Consider the following 17,135-nt stretch of genomic DNA (forward strand, 5'->3'; position numbering starts at 1 on the left):
GTGTGTGTGTGTGTGTGTGTGTGTGTGAGTGTTTTCATCTTCTAAACAGCCAAACGAACTCCAGAGTATAGATAAAAAGACATATTAAAAGCTGTTGGATAGTTGCTAATACTGAGACTTATTGTATCTCGGGAGACTTAAATTACATGATGATGATGATGATGATAATACTACATTTAGAGTGTTAATGATAAAAATGACTGTGGTAGAATATTCATTGTGGTACTGACTGTATAATTATGAAGACAACATAAATAATTATTATCATAATGGCAATAATGCTGATAATGTTAGTGATACTAATATTATCAGTGACGACAATGATGCTAAGTAACGCTATTAATATACTTTATAGCAACGGTTCATAGCATCTATATTCTGCGATATGTAGGCTAAAATCTCATATAAAAATATGTTAATTCGTTATAGGAAATATTCGTGTGGCTTCTATTAGTTCACAAATAAATACGTTTTCTGGTTGTATTATAGGATTTTCAACACGAAACGACCTTTTATAGATATAATAGAAAATACGTTGCAAAGTTTACCACGTACAGATATTTTTTAAAATATGAAAAAGAGACATTGCACATAAAAAAAGTGAACACCTGTAATTATCAAGCGTTTGCCATTAACAGAATACACAGTTTAAGTGCAAACTTTATTCGTAACTTAAGCGACTGAAGTACATATTACATCATCCACTCTTATCTTTACTAAATATACATCTCACACACAACGTAACTGTTTCATCAGTATGGCTGTCTTTTTAGATACAGTGCGCGTAGTTACAAAATTCATTGCGATAATAATTAACGAGAAAGACCGATTTAATTATTAGCAATTCCAGAAAATCTATTATATATTACGTTCTTTTTTTTTTTCCTTCGATATTTTTCAACATAACGGGGTTATTTCAAGATAGGACGGTTTCGTTATTAACATTGCCATGAAGTTCATTTTATTACGTTTCCATTTCTTTCAGAATTAGACACAATATAGAGAGAAATGTGATGAATACATTCGAAATAACTCTGTTATTTTGTGGAATTTCCCGTCCTCTGTCGTTCTCCATAACGGGGTTATTGTGAGTTGCATGCTCGATGTTGACAGAATTTTAGATGATATTTAGTGGCGACTTTATGAATATTGCATTTTATTTTCGAGACGGAGTGAGGTCAGTATTCTTATTTGGTGAATGTGTGATACATTTGTTCGTTTTTTTAAAAGTAAATTGTGTTAAAATCGGGTTTTTTGTCTGATCTCTTTTTTTTTTTTCTTCTTCTTTTTCTTCTTCTCTGTCTTCTTTTTCTTTTCTTCCTCTTCTTCTCCTTTCATAATCTCCTTTCTTCCAAAAACACAAATAATACAAACACAACAAAAACACAGACCACTATACACAATAACAACAAAATCATTCAACCAGTTCTGCAAGAATCATTTGCAAAAGACATTGACACCAATGTGCAATGTTATTCTTGATACAACCGTTTCCCTCTCAGACGCGTTGAGAATATAATTATGTCGTCTCCCTGTTGCATCATGGTTTGCAACCTCTGCATGATCAGATTTGGGAATTAAGAGATGTCAAGGTCTTTGATATATTTTGTAATACTGGTGAAGGGTTGTTATCAACGTCATGTATTATTATTATTATTGTTATTATCATTATTATTATCATTATTATTATTATTATTATTATTATTATTATTATTATTATTTTCCACCTCCTCCTCAGCATCATCATCGTCATCTTAATCATCATCCTCATTATCATTATTACTGTCACTCTTTTATCCTCATTCTCTTTATAATGCATCATTAATTAAATCCATACAACTTTCGCAAATTGCTCATTTCTTTCCAAAATCAAGACCGAACTCACCCATTTGTGCAACATATAAATCAAGATCGAACTCACCCATTTTTGCAACACATAGAACCAAACTTCAACGCATCCAAAATTATCCTGTAACCCACAATGACCTCTTCAACCGGCAGCTAACGATACAGACAAGACACGCCTAACAGCCTCATTAACGGAAAAATCGAGGTCACAGTTTCTCTCACTGCAAATCAACGACGTGGCTATTTTCACCGCGAAAGTTCACCAAGGCTTAAATGCTGGAGAATGGCACCACATCTTGGTTTCATGGCACGGTGCCACGGGAACATGGGGTGCCTATGTTGACGGCGTGCTGTTGGAAAGTGGCAGACAGTTGTTGGTAAGTCTGGTACGACCTTGTGTGAGTTGTTAGAGATTGGCAATTTGTGATTGTTTTTTTTCGAATATGTGAATTTAAGGTTTTGTAATTTGTTCTTTTAGGAGTGTTTGTTGGCTATTCTCTCGATATCTTTGGGTGGAGAGATGGTATGGAAACTAATCATTATTTTGCCTTTACTTCTCCCCCCCTCTATCTCTTTCTTTCTTCTCTTTCCTTCATTTTCCCCCCATTTCACCACCTCTGAACCTTCATTCATTCTCTCTCTCTCACCCAACATATTTTTCCTCTCTCTCTCTCTCTCCATAGTCTCAAGGGATGCTGGTGAAAGGCGGAGGTCGAGCTTTTTCAGGCTACGACCTCACCACGACCCAACACGACCGCAAAGAACGACTTGGCTAATCAGGAAGACAATGCTACAACAGGTTTCAGTGCTTGGGTCACGCTGCTGTTCCTGGACACGAGCGCAATCGAGGTGAGTGAGTAGAAGTTCATTGTGATGGAATATGTTACAGTGTAATGTGCAGTATAAAAAGTATTTGCACAAGGCACCATTTTTTTTACTAGTAGAGAATGTTTTTATGTAGTGCTTCGTTCTTTAAAGATATTTGTTTGTTTAGGCTCTATACCAAGCTCTGCCAAAGATACACAAATCTACCACAAATTGACGCAAAATCCATACCTAACAAAAATAGTTATTCAAAGCCGGTTGCGTTGGACCTCAACTTCAAAAGTTACAGAAATTATCTATATTCCATATCTTCTTGTATATCTCAGTCGCCCACCGTTTTATCCTAAAACCCCATGAATCTCCATTATTTCCCCATTTTCTCTTCTTCCTTTCCCATCAGCAACCAGACTCTTGGTTGAACCGCCTGGCAGTGGAATTGGTCGCGAGCAAGTGCATGCCCGAGCATGGAGGTGACGTCATAGGTTGGCAGGATACCCCAAGGAGAGGATATGGGGGAGTCCTGGAGGCTACTCTACAAGACCTTTGTCAGGGTCGCGCTAAGTCTTAAAGGAAGGAAAAAGAAGAAGAAGAAGAGAGAATTGTATGGTAATGATTATATTTTAAGAAATAAAAACGAAACTTTGATGGTATTGATTTGTCATTTGTTTTTAAAAGGTAATGATGTATTCTTACAGTAGCGTTTTAGAGAGAAAAAAAAGGGCCCCACCTACTTGAAATTTAATGCAGGCTGTACGCATAGGAATGTAGTTTGAAATAAGAGTTTTCGAATATAACTGAACGAGAAATGCTACTGTGTAATATATTTGAGACAGACATTCGGCATTTGTTACCGAGACCGACGCACACTCTAGAAACTTGAAGTCCCAAAACCAACTGATAAAAAACGCCACATTAAGAACCTGTGTTGTTTATTACTTGATTTATCATGCTCTATAGGATGGCAGAGTCCATTTCCCTCTATCTCTGTGCGTCGCTCTCGGTAACCTCAACCCTTACCTTATTTATGTATTTATTTAACAAATGTTTGGTATATATGTATCTAATTAGATTACTTGTATTTGTAGCCAAGGGTCGAAGCTCGTGTATGTCTAATATATGTTTTACGTGTTTTTGTGTTTTCATTTGGCCATACAAACGTTCTTATTTTCATGTTTTTATTTTATTTGACCATACAAACGTTCTTACTTCTCAAGACCGATTTAAAATTTCAAAACAGCTTTGTGGGTACTTCTGTATATGTGAGATTTGCAGGAATCGTGACTCTCACAACCTATACTTAATTCGCACGGTATATACTCCCGTAATCAAGGTCTATGTAAGTATATAGACCTTGCCCGTAAGCACGCGTAAAGGGGCGGTCACACGACCGTTCTTTCACCGATAAGTCTGCGGAAATGTTTACCTTTCTATTACTCTCAACTTCCTGCTAATTGGCGAATTGACATGGGGAAAAGTCTATAGAAGGGCTACTCATCAAGTATGAGCAAAGGACCAGTCAGGCAAGTTCCAATATATGCAGAGATCCGGTAAAATTTTTACATGAAATCATAATAATAAACCCACCAATCCATAGTCTTCGCATGTGTCCCCTAACTTATCCTAGAGTCAACCGAGGAAATAAACTTTTAAGAATCCATCGGCAGGACCTTCATTTCATTTAATTATACTTTTCCCTTCCTATGGCTGCTATTTTTGTTTCGAGGAGGAGTTACAACATTGTAACTGCTCCGATGTGATATACAACATTTTAAATTGTTTTGAGTATCCCGCCCCAGGGCCGGATACTCAAAACAATTTACAATGTATCTCACATCGGATATATAACGGTTTATTTCCCGATTACTTAGTCGACCGAAGCCTTTTTTTTTCTTTTCTTTTTTTACAATAACATGCCGATTCCATATTTAATACCTGGGAATTTCAATGGTCTAGTATTTTCTTTGTTTTCCATGCATTATCGTTATCTCGAATCAAATATAAGTTGAATGTAAATTGAGCTGACAGACGACAAACAATGTTTTGGTGGCTGCTCATCTTCATGACCGAGCATTGCAGCATGAGAGATACTATTATAGGGAATAATTAGTTTCTATGAGAAGATAAGCTTTTATTGCGATATCACAGATTTCTCAGATTTGTTTTACAATAATCTTTGATGGCAAATGTCCAACTAAAAATCCTTTCAAGAATTATTATTCCGATGATCAGTGACTCTTCCGTATGCATGTTTACAATTTACTCTCGCATGAAATTATAATGTTTTGCCTGATGGTTAAAAAAGAAAAAAAAAATATATATATATATATAATATATATATGATGATGATGATAATAATGATAATAATAATAATAATAATAATAATAATAATAATAATAATAATAATAAGCCATATGTGAGACTTCATAAGTGCATTGTTAAAAGTATAGGAAATAATAATGTATATTATATTTTTATTTTTTGCCTGAAGATGGTTGCTGGTTCGTATTATCATTTTCTATTCTGGGAAATCCATCATTGTTAATTTATTTTACAACACATGGTTGAATCTTTGAAAATATCACCCCCACTATCCACTCCTAATTGTATATTATTTTTTGCTGACAACAGCCTCATCTATCGACAAATTTAGACACCTGCCGACTGTAACCTAGACTCCCTCGAGCAAATGGGAAGCCGCATGGCCAATGAACTTTCGGCCAGACAAATGCAAAATCATAAATTTCACTCGTTACCAAGCGCCTATAAAATTTCTATATTCAATCCCCTCTCAACAGTTACCCAACATTTCATCTTATAAGTACGTAAGAATCACACAAAGTTTAACACACACACAGACAACATACAACATAAAGCGAACAGAGCACTATGTTTCCTGAGGAGAAATCTTCACGGTTGTACACAAGACACTAAACACATAGCCTACAATACACTTGTCCGTCCATCACTGGAGTATTGTATTGCACACACAGACAAATATTAGGGAATTAGAAAAAAAAAAAAAAAACGCAGCAGCCAGGTTCAATTACACTAAAACTCCTGGCATTACAACATTTATTAAACAACAATTAACATGGACACCCTCACAAGACAAGCACACAGATTAACAGCCTTGTTCAAAATCACAAACAATCAAACTGACATAAACAAACAAGATTACTTACACCACGCAAATATAACAAACACACGAAACGCTCACGACCTGAAATACGTAACATCTCACGTTAATACAGATTCTCACACATACTTTTCACGCACCATTCGTGATTGGAATAAGCTCTCACACATAATACACTCAAACAAAGCAGACACATTTCACTACACTTACACTAGTTTGTATACCTAAGAACAGAGACATAAACCTCCGATGCTTAGCTATCCCCCCCCCCCCCCACCTACAACCAACCTCGCCCCATATGCGTGATATATGCTTTTTTTTTTTTTTTTTTTTTTTTGCACGTACGCTTTATCATCATTGAAATTAAGATGAGATCACTCGGGAATACAGTCGATGGGCCTTCCATTGTGTTAGTGACCGTCGGAGGCGTGGCAATTAGACAGCCATGGCTTTCCATTGGTTGTTATGTCCATCAGGCTGACTGCTGATTGGTCAATCGACTAACGATCTGCCCTCTCTTGGTAGTCAATGGAATTAACTTACAATGCAAACACAGGCCATCCAATGTGCCTTTTAGTATAGGTGGATTACAGTGTAGTAAGGAGGTCGGAAGGTACGATGTAGTAAAGCGCTTACAACGTCCTCGACCTTGTACGGGTAGTTTTGAGTATCCCGGCCCAGGTCTATAGTCTACTAAAGAAAAAAGTACTCAACTGCACAACAATTAATAATCATATACATATAAATTAATATGATTTTGTTAAAACAAATGTCGCAATTTACATATTTAAGTGTATTATTTTTACACGGGAATTGTTTACATGCGCGTCTTCCAAGTTCCTCGAAGATTAACCGTATTTATCTACACAAAACGCTTCAAAATTAATATGGACAGCACTGCACTGTGGGCAAAGAGAAGCATATCATTCATCGAAAAGCTGATGGAATTCCTCTGCATCTGGGACTGTTACCCCATTACCGAATCAGTCACCATAGTGTCTAATGCATGGAGCTGTACCCCCTGCGACCACCGCCCAGAAGCAAAGAATCCTCCACGTCTTCACGGAAGGAGAGAGTTTCTGGCAGACTAGGCATAGGGCGCTCCCCCAGACCAGACCACTCGTAAAACGCCTCAATAGACTTCTCATTATATAGTCACTTCGTATGAAAAAAAGCTGAAGAGGGATTGCTACCATATGTGGTGCCTTGAAGGAATTCGCTCCAGGTATTTCTTGTAATTTTGTTATTAGTGTTTTATTGTTATGGCCATAATGAATATTATACTCAGTGAAAGCAATATTGATAGAAATAGTAGTACCTGTACTAATGTAGGCCTGATTGGCATTTGTGTTCCTTCGAAAGAGGTATTATTTTGAGCCATTTATACAAATAAGAAGTCTCTTGATCTTCTTGATAAAGTAGAGGTGCCCATGGGATCATCTAGAGTTTTATATGTTTCTCCACATTCACCATCACCACAACCAATATCTATGTTGCCATGACCACCACTACCAGTGATTAAATCATTCACCATCGCCACCACTGCTTTCTACCACACCAACTTATACAAGAAGGTAGGAAACAGAATAGGAAAAGGAAGTGTGTTGGATGCAACAGTTAAAAAAATTCAAGAACTAATAGAATGGAAAAATAGTATTCAGAGAGCAAAAGTGACAAGGGTGAGGCTCTGTGTGTGATGTTCAGTTAGCTATGCGAAGGAGTGTGCTGTCCAGCTTCTATAGATAAGTGCAATTTCTGCTTGACTATCGAAATAATGCAAAATTGAAAGGCCCATGAACGTCAAGACTCGAGGGAGGGAGGGAGAGAGAGAGAGAGAGAGAGAGAGAGAGAGAGAGAGAGAGAGGGACGGAGGGAGAGAGAGAGGGGGGAGGGACGGAGGGAGAGAGAGGGGGGGGAGAGGGACGGAGGGAGAGAGGGGGGGAGGGAGAGGTGAGAGGGGGAGCGCGGGACGGGAGGGAGAGTAGAGAGGGAGAGGGGACGGAGGGAGAGAGGAGGGGGAGAGAGGATCCGGAAGAGGGAGAGAGAGACGGGGGAGAGAGGAGACGGCAGGGAGAGAGAGAAAGGGGAGGAGAGGGACGGAGGGAGAGAGAGAGGGGGGGAGAGGGACGGAGGGAAAGAGAGAGGGGGGGAGGGGAGAAAGGGACGGAGGGAAGAGAGACGAGAGGGGGTGGAGAGGGGACGGAGGAGAGAGAGAGGGGGGAGAGGGACGGAGGGCGAGAGAGAGGGGGGGAGAGGGACAGAGGGAGAGAGAGGGGGGGGTGAGGGACGGAGGGAGAGAGAGGGGGGGAGAGGGAGAGAAAGAGAGAGAGGGAAGGAGAGAGGGAGAGAAAGAGAGAGAGGGAGAGAAAGAGAGAGAGGGAAGAAGAGAGGAGAGAAAAGAGAGAGAGGGAAGGAGAGAGGGAGAGAGAAAGACAGAGAGAGGAAGGAGATCGAGAGGGACGAGAAAGAGAGAGAGGGAAGGCGAGAGGGAGAGAAAGAGAGAGAGGGAAGGAGAGAGGGAGAGAAAAGAGAGAGAGGGAAGGAGGAGAGGGAGAGAAAGAGAGAGATGGAGAGAAAGAGAGAGAGGGAAGGAGAGAGGGAGAGAGAGAGTTTAGTTTAGTTTAAAGTTTGGTTTTGATTCCATTTGTTATATTCTAGGTGCGACATACTGTCTGTTTGATTTTGCTCACGTGTGTCAGCTGCTGCTGATTCGGCGGAAAAAGAGAGTCCTTGACGCTCGATGGTGCCCAGCCACAGCAGTAACCTCCAGGCGACAGTTGCCACTGTACTAGCCCGGAGAGAGAGGGAGAGTGTAACGGGTATAGAACCCAATTACATTGGCTTGCAGGGGATTGATGAATGGTATGTTCGGCTTGACTCTTTATTTCTGAGAGTTTGGACCACACGCAGTATACGAACACGACATGTTTGTTATACGGGTTATGGGGCCGCGCTGAGGTCACGGTCAGCCCACGTGGAGGGATGCGAGGGCTGACTTAGCGCGGTGTAGCTTAGCGCGAACTCCGGTCAACGAGGTCAGATATAAAATTTTGTTGTACCTCGCCCTCGTGAGCGGGTGTTCTTATTTGGGCATGGATCCACGGGAAAACAGCCAAGTGGACATGGGAATAGAAAATAGAATTTTCCACATCCTGTAAACAGGGAAATAGAATTAATCCACAAAATTCTTATATGCTCGGGCCACCTATCGCGCCTCGCCCGAGGCGCTTTCAATGGTGTGACCTAACTTGGTGGTTCGTCTCGTCTCGTGCGTGTCCTGGTTCAACTTCGTGGCTGCTCGTCCATGTTGTCCTCATCCTCCTGGTCCCGGCGTAATCTGCTCGTCCTCAGATTTACCACACGTCCTCGAAGACTCGCACAGGTCCTCCTCGACTTCAGATTCGTCTTGACCTCCTCTAGTCCTGGCACAGGACTAACTCGGCGGGCGTCTCGTCCAACGTCTCACAGATCTCGTCCAGGTCTGTTCGCGTCCACACGTCTCGTAAATCTTCGTCCGGATATACGGGCGTCGGGGCAGGGGCGGCATCTCGGGGCGGCTTATACCTGGCTACGAGCTCCGGAAGTTGATCCGGATCTGCATGCGTCCGCCAGGCACAGCATTCTGGGGCGACTGGATACCTGCGGCAAAGGTGCTGGTTCTCTGGACTACGGGTGAGAGTATGGCCAGGCAACACCTTTTCTACGACAAATCCGGGTCCGTGGGCCTATGGCGATCTTCGATGACGTCGCCCTCTTACAGATCATAAGGGTCCTCCTTGGGCCGTGTCGGTCCGACTGCAATATAAAAGTCGGGAGCCGATTAATAACGTAAGGGACAGAGTAAGAGAAAAAGAAGGCCAAAGAGAAGACGGGTGGTAATCTCCACTAGCCGGTTATTCATAAACAATTTCGGTTTTTATGTGGTTTTTAACTTATTTTAGCTCCCCTCCCCTTTTTTTTTTTCATTTTTTTGTTTTATTTCCAACAAAGGTTAAAAGAATAAAATAGAGAGGGAGTATGTCAGCCCCTACTAGCGGTCCGGCATAGACCTATTTGAAATACCAACCATCTCTGAAGATATGAGAAATAGAAAGGGAACGACATCGGCGATCCGCGAAGATCTATTTGAACCATAGTCGTCACACAAGATAAGGAAATATATGTAACCTTGTACTTTATGTACGAAACCACTCGTCACGACAGACAAAATTGCGGGCTAAAGAGATAATCATAAATCTTTACGCCGGCACTCGGACAGCAACCAGCCTTATTAATGAAAAAGGTCAGTGTCTTTTGTCCTTGCGGTAGTGAGTGAGGTGAAGGTGTGTGTGTATGCGTGTTGGTGGAAAGCTAGCGTTAATGGAGGGAAAGCGAGTGTACCTCACACAGAGAAGGATCATCAACACGAATATTAACGTTCCTATAACAAAAACTGAAGTAAATTGCAATGCTAGCTATTTACGAGTATTTCAATACCACATTGAATTCAACATTTAAGATATGCGACAGAATGTACGCATGAATGAATGGTGACATAAAAAAAAATATTCGCCAAAATTTTGATCAAAGCAAAATCTTATCGGGTCAGAAATCTGAACTTGCGAGGACATGTCTAGCTTTGCACGTCCGACTTCAATAAACTTCAATAACGGGGGGTCCTAACCAAAATGGCCGTATATGACTGAAGGCGACTCCGAGCAGGAATATAATAACCATGCTCTCTTCTGCCGTTATTCTGTAATGGGCGCTCGCAAAATTCCCGAGGAATATGAATTTTACGAATCCACACAAACCTTGGGGGTACCCAAACCATGCAAGCGACTTCAAGAGGGTGAGAAAGGTGGATTAATAAGCTAATAATGATTCTAGCTTAAAACCCTATCCTAAATTAAAATTAACGGACGTAATCGCGGCACACCGACTCAAAGGGAGCCGAACGAAGGAATCAACTTACTCTCGAACGACGGAGCGAGATCTATTAGGCGTTTACGCAACCCCGGAGGCAATATCGGGCATCCTGGACTATGATATGGGGGACAGATCCTACGCTATATCCAAATAATAACAATTTGTTACTTGCTTTCGCTTCTTAGCCGCCGATAGAACGTGTCACCAAAAAAAGCAATGTAACAATGATATGTTCGACCTACCCACGCCGCCACCGACGGAAAAAAGAAGAAGTGAGGTCAGGTCAAGACAGGAAATTAACCTTTTCTAATCCAAAGTGACCGCAAAGAAAGAAAAAGCGGACGGTCAGTTCGGGGGGCGAGGGTTAGAACGAGGATAAATGAAATGGTATTCGTGATAAGATAAAATCACGAACGCGTTGTAAATTTCGTTGCAGATGAAAACAATATAAATCTCTAAAAAACGAGAGAAGCTAATTAATTACTTACACTGACGAACGATATTCATGTTTATTGATCACATACTCGATCGCACGGAAACTACGATCTGAGGTGAAGAATGTGGAGAACGTGCCATTTGCTGTCATTAGCACCTATAAACCAACAAAAAACAACGGCTTAAACACATGTATGGGAGAAGAAGGGAAAAGAAATAAGCAAGGGGCCCAAACGTGTACTTACGTGTTGTTTTTTTTCTTAGCCATGTCTTGAAGCGGTTCGAACGGGATTTTCTGCGGGGGTGGTTGTGCCGTGTTGCATCGCCAAAAGGATTGCAACGCCCTCGCTGCCACCACTTGTAACGTTATCATCCTTAGGACAATGGTGAACAGAGGCGTAGTGTATACTGTTAACGGCTTGACTCTTATTTCTGAGGTTGGACACCACGCAGTATAAGAACACGCCTGTTTAGCGATACGGTTATGGGGCCGCGCGGAGGTCCACGGTCGCCCAACTGGAGGGAGGAGAGGGCTGACCCTAGCGCGGTGGTAGCTTAGCGCGAACTCCCGTCAAACGAGGTCAGTATAAAAATGTGACCTCGCCTTCGCTGAGCGGGTGGTTTTTATTTGGGACCATTGGATCCACGTGGAAACACCCAGCCAACGTGGCCACTGGTAATAGAAATAGAATTATTCCACACCTGTAACAGAAATAGAATTATCCAACATCTATAGAGAGAAAGAGATTGAGAGAGAGAGAGAGGGGGGGAAGGAGAGAAAGAGTTTGAGAGAGGGAGAGGGGGAGAGGGAGGTAGGGAGAGAGAGGGAGAGGGAGGTAGGGAGAGAGAGGGAAAGGGAGGTAGGGAGAGAGAGAGGGAGAGAGAGAAGGAGAGAGGGAGAGAGAGAAGGAGAGAGGGAGAAAGAGAAGGAGAGAGGGAGAGAGAGAAGGAGAGAGGGAGAAGCAGAAGGAGAGAGGGAGAGAGAGAAGGAGAGAGGGAGAGACGAGACAAGGAGAGAGGGAGAGAGAGACAAGGCAGAGAGGGAGAGAGAGAAGGAGAGAGGGAGAGGGAGAGAGAGAAGGATTTGAGAGTGGAGAGAGAGAAGGAGAGAGGGGATGAGAGAAGGGAGAGAGAGAAGGAGAGACGGGAGAGAGAGAAGGAGAGGGGAGAGAGAGAGGAGGGGAGCGGGAGAGAGAGAAGGAGAGAGGGAGAGAGATAAGGAGAGAGGGAGAGAGATAAGGAGAGAGGGAGAGAGATAAGGAGAGAGGGAGAGAGATAAGGAGAGAGGGAGAGAGATAAGGAGAGAGGGAGAGAGAAGGAGAGAGGGAGAGAGATAAGGGAGAGAGGGGAGAGAGATAAGGAAGAGGGACAGAGAGAGGGAGAGAGAAGAAGGAGAGAGGGAGAGAGAGAAGGAAGGAGAGAGAGGGAGGGAAGGAGAAGGAGAGAGAGGGAGGGAAGGAGAGAGAGGGAGGGAGAGAGAGCGGGAGGGAAGGAGAAGGAGAGAGGGAGGAAGGAGGAAGGAGAGAGAGGGAGGGAAGGAGAGAGAGGAGGGAAGGAGAGCGAGGGGAGGGAAGGAGAAGGAGAGAGGGAGGGAAGGAGAAGGAGACGAGAGAGGGAGGGAGAAGGAGACAGAGAGAGGGAAGGAGAAGGAGAGAGAGAGGAAGAGAATGAGTGAGAGAGATTTACATTCTAGGAGAGAGACGAGGGAAGGAGAAGGAGAGAGAGAGCGGAAGGAGAAGGAGAGAGAGGGGGAAGGAGAGGGGGGAAGGAGAAGGAGAGAGAAGGGGAAGGAGAAGGAAAGAGAGAGGGACGGAGAAGGAGAGAGTGAGGGACGGAGAAGGAGAGAGAGAGGAAGGAGAAAGAGGAGAGAAGAGAGAGAGAAAGAGCGAGAGAGAGAGAGAGAGAGAGAGGAGGGAGACACATAAGAGAGATAAGGAGACTCCCCCCGCACCCCCCCACCCCCCCCGACCCGTCCGTTTTTTCCCTGATCCTGATCGATCCCGCCCCCCGAGAGTCAGAGAGATTGTTCGACGTCACGCCCCCACCCGCCTTCGACGACGAGACGAGAGAAGAGGAGAGAGCAACGAGAGAGAGAAGGAAGGATGAGAGAGAGAGAGAGTAGCGAGAGAGGAGAGAAGAGAGACGAGAGTGATGAGAGAGACCGAAAGAGAGAGACGACGCAGAGAGGGAAAGGAGAAGGAGATGAGAGAGAGAGCAGAGAGAGAGAGGACAGATGGAAGAGGAAGGAGAAGAACACGAGAGCACGCCGAGGGCGCGCACGACGCGCGGGGAAGGAGCAGAGAGAGAGAGAGAGCGAGGAGGAGGAGGAGGAGACATGTAGGGAAGCACACGAGAGAGTGAGCACCCCGAGGAGAGGAGAGATCTGCGGAGTAGAGAGTGGAGAGAGAGATGAGCGAGGTGGAGGGAGAGGCAGAGAGATGAGAGAGAGGAGGGGAGGGAAGGAGACGACAGCGCACGAGAGAGAGAGACGCACGAGAGAGAGATGAGACGCAGCGACAGCACGAGAGAGAGCACGAGAGAGAGAAAGACGAGACGCAGGAGCACACACGACCGAGAGAGAGAAAGAGCGACGAGAGAGACAGAAAGAGAGAGAGATGGAGAGGAGAGAGAGGAGAGAAGCAGAAAGACGCACATGAGGGAGAGAGGAGAGCGAGGAGAGAGACGATGAAGAGAGAGAGAGAGAAAGAAACCGAGAGAGAGAGAGAAAGAAACCGAGAGAGAAAAGAGAGAGAGAAAGAGACTGAGAGAAAGAGAGAGAGAAAGAGGAGAGAGAAAGACGTGAGTAGACGAAAGACCCCCCCCCCGAGCAGCACGAAACAGCACACCCCGACACACCAGAGCCACCTCCCGGACCGACCGAGAAAGAACCCCGACGAGCCCTCGAGAGAAAGAGACGCACCAGAGACCAAGCACCCACGCCAAGACCCCCGACGACGCCGCGACCAATACGACCCCGCCCCCGCACCCGACGTGAGAAAGAGAGAGAAAGCACCATGCAGAGAGAGCACACAGCACGCACGAGAGCACGGAACAGACGGCACGCGAGAAGACATGTAGAGGAGACCAGAGAGAGAGAAAAAGAGCTGCCGAGAGAGAAAGACCGAGAGCAGCATAAGACTGATGAGAGAAAGATGAGGAGGAGAAGAGAGAGAGAAAGACGAGAGACGGGAGGAGAGGGACAGGACTGGAGAGAGAGAGAGGAAGGAGGAGACGGGAAGGAGAGACACGAGAGAGAAGACACGAGAGCACGGCGGGAGAGAGAGAGACAGACTGCCAGAGAGAGAGAGAGAGAGAGAGAGAGAGACGAGAGAGGGACGAGGGAGGGAAGTTAAGAGAGAGCGAGAGGGAGGGAGTGAGAGGGAGGAGGGACCGAGGGAGAGAGAGGGGAGGACAGGCAAGGAGGGGAGAACAAGGGCGGTGGAGAGGGACGGGAGGGGAGAGAAGTGGGAGAGAGAGGAGAGAGAAAGGGAGAGGGAGGGAGAGGAGAGAGAAGGGGGGGAGAGGACAGAAGGAGGAGGGATGGAGGGAGGGAGAGAGGGACGGAGTAGGACGGGAGGGAGGAGAGAGAGGAAGACCGAGCGGGAGAGACAGGGAGAGGGAAGGAGGGAGGGGAGAAGGAGAGGGCAAGGGAGGGGAGAGAGTGGGATGAGGGGGAAGACGAGAGAGACCAGAGGGAGGGGGAAGGGAGGGAGGTAGAAGGGAGGGAGGGAGGAGAGAGATGAGAGCAAGGAGAGGGAGGTAGAGGAGGGAGGGAGGGAGGGAGAGAGAGAAGGACGCGGGAGGGGGAGCACGAGGGAGGAGAGAGAGAAGGAGAGGGAGGGAGGGAGGGAGGGAGAGAGAGAAGGAGAGAGGGAGGGAGGAGGGAGAGAGAGGAAGGAGAGGGAGGGAGGGAGGGAGGGGGAGGGAGAGAGAGATGAGAGAGAGAGGGGGGGGGGAGGGAAGAGAGAGAGAGAGAGGGGAGAGAGGTAGGAGAGAGGGACGGGAGAGAGAGACGAGAGGAGAGAGGTTCTACAGGACGATAGAGAGAGAGAGAGAGAGAGAGAGAGAGAATGAGAGAGAGAGAGAAGAGAGAGAGAGAGAGAGACGAGGGGGGAGAGAGAGAGAAGACGAGCGGAGGGGGAGAGAGCGAGAGAGATGAGCACGAGGGGGGAGGGAGAGAGAGAGAGAGAGAGGGGGAGGGGGGAGGTGGAAGGAGAGAGCAGAGGGGCATGTGAGGGAGAGAGAGAGACAGAGGGGGAGTGAGCGAGAGAGAAGAAGAGGGGGAGGAGAGAAGAGAGAGACGAGAGAGAGATGGAGGGCGGGAGAGGATGAGAAGGATGAGGGGGGAGGGAGGGAGGAGAGAAGGAAGGAGAGGGAGGGAGGCGAAGGGAGGGAGAGGAGAGAGGAGAGGGAGGGCAGGGAGGAGGGAGGGGAGGGAGGGAGGGAGGGAGGGAGAGAGAGAAGGAGAGGGAGGGAGGGAGGGAGGGAGAGAGAGAAGGGAGGCGAGGAGGGAGGGAAGGGAGAGAGAGAAGAGAGGGAGGGAGGGAGGAGAAGAGAGAGAGAGGAGAGGGAGGAGGGAGGGAGGGTGAGATGAGAAGGACGAGGGAGGAGGGAGGGAGGGAGAGAGAGAGGAGGGGAGGGCGGGAGGGAGGGAGGGAGACGGAGAAGGAGAGGGAGGCGAGGGAGGGAAGAGAGAGAGAGGGAGAGAGCGAGAGAGGGGGGGGGGGGGAGGGAGAGAGAGAGAGAGAGGGACGAGAGAGAGAGAGATGAGGATCGCGAGAGAGAGACGATGGCGAGAAGAGAGTCTGAGAGATGAGAGAGAGAGAGGGAGAGAGAGAGGGGGAGGACGAGAGAGAGGGGGAAGGGAGAGACGATATAGAGAGGGGGGGACGAGAGAGAGAGAGACCGAGAGATGACGAGAATGATGGAGACGAGAGAGAGGAGAGAGAAGACATTGCAGAGACCCCGAGATGAGAGAGAGAGAGAGAGAGAGAGGGAGGGAGGGAGGAGAGAGAGAGAGAGAGAGGGGGAGGGAGAAGAGAGAGAGAGAGAGGCGGGAGGGAGAGAGAGAGAAAGAAAGATAGAGAGAGAGAGAAGCGAGAGATACAGAGCAGAGAGAGAGGAGAGTGACGAAGACGAGAGAGGAGGAGAGGAGAGAGAGAGCCGATAGAGACGAGAAAGAGAAGAGAGAGAGAAAGAGGAGAGAGAGACAAAGAAGATGAGAGAGGATGAAAGAACTCGGAGAGAGAAGAAAGAGAAGAAGAGAAGAGAGAGACGAGAGAGACGAAGAGAAAAGGAACGAGGGACAGGGAAAGAGAGACCTGAGGAGAGGAAAGAGGAGGAGAGAGAAAGAGGGAGAGAGCGAGAGAAGAGAGGAGAGAGAGAAAGAGGTGGAGAGAGAGAGAAAGAGAGCGAGAGAGAGAGAGAAAGAGAGAGATAGGGAACAGGAGCTATGAGATGAGATGGAAAGATGCCTCACAAGATGGAGACGGACGAGTGAAACGAGAAGAACTTGACGAGCCGAGAAAGACTACCGCGACGACGAGCCACCGAGAGAAAGAACGAACGAGAGGAGCGAAAGCACGGCCCGCACGAGACCAAGAGCGGAGGAACAGAGAGAGCGAGAGAAAAGACCAAGACGAGAGGGCCCGAAGACGAGAGAGAAAGAGAAGAGCAGCCGGATCGACCAGCAGCGCGAGACGAGAGAGAGAGAGAGAGAGAGAAGAGATGAGAGAGAGAGAGGATGAGAGAGAGAGAGAGAGAGGAACAGAGAGAGAGAAAAGATTAAGACTTTCACGAGAGACGAGCGAAAAGAAGAGAGAGGAGAGAGAGCGAAAGAGAGAGAGAGTCAATAGAGCGACGAGAGAAAGAGAAAGGAGAAGAAAGAGAGAGCACGAGAAAAGAAGAATGACACAAGACCCTGAGAGAGGAGAAAGACGACGAGGAAAGAGAGAGAGAACGAGAAAAAGAGAGAGGAGAGAGA

General features: G+C 46.1%; 1 protein-coding gene and 1 pseudogene across 1 annotated transcript in view; both read left to right on the plus strand.

Moving 5' to 3' along the window:
• Positions 1-3,803, plus strand: part of LOC119575224 (neuronal pentraxin-1-like) — a 9,848-nt gene extending 6,045 nt beyond the window's left edge. Inside the window, exons 4-6 of the mRNA XM_037922725.1 lie at positions 2,002-2,225; positions 2,532-2,697; positions 3,074-3,803. Coding sequence (XP_037778653.1) covers positions 2,002-2,225; positions 2,532-2,624 — 317 coding nt within the window. The 3' untranslated portion in view covers positions 2,625-2,697; positions 3,074-3,803. The remainder of the gene's footprint in view (positions 1-2,001; positions 2,226-2,531; positions 2,698-3,073) is intronic.
• An 8,415-nt stretch (positions 3,804-12,218) lies between these two features.
• LOC119575609 lies at positions 12,219-16,608 on the plus strand (annotated as a pseudogene).
• The last annotated feature ends 527 nt before the right edge of the window (positions 16,609-17,135 follow it).

The sequence above is a fragment of the Penaeus monodon genome, chromosome 7 (assembly GCF_015228065.2).
Source record: "Penaeus monodon isolate SGIC_2016 chromosome 7, NSTDA_Pmon_1, whole genome shotgun sequence".
In the NCBI taxonomy this organism is placed as follows: domain Eukaryota; kingdom Metazoa; phylum Arthropoda; class Malacostraca; order Decapoda; family Penaeidae; genus Penaeus; species Penaeus monodon.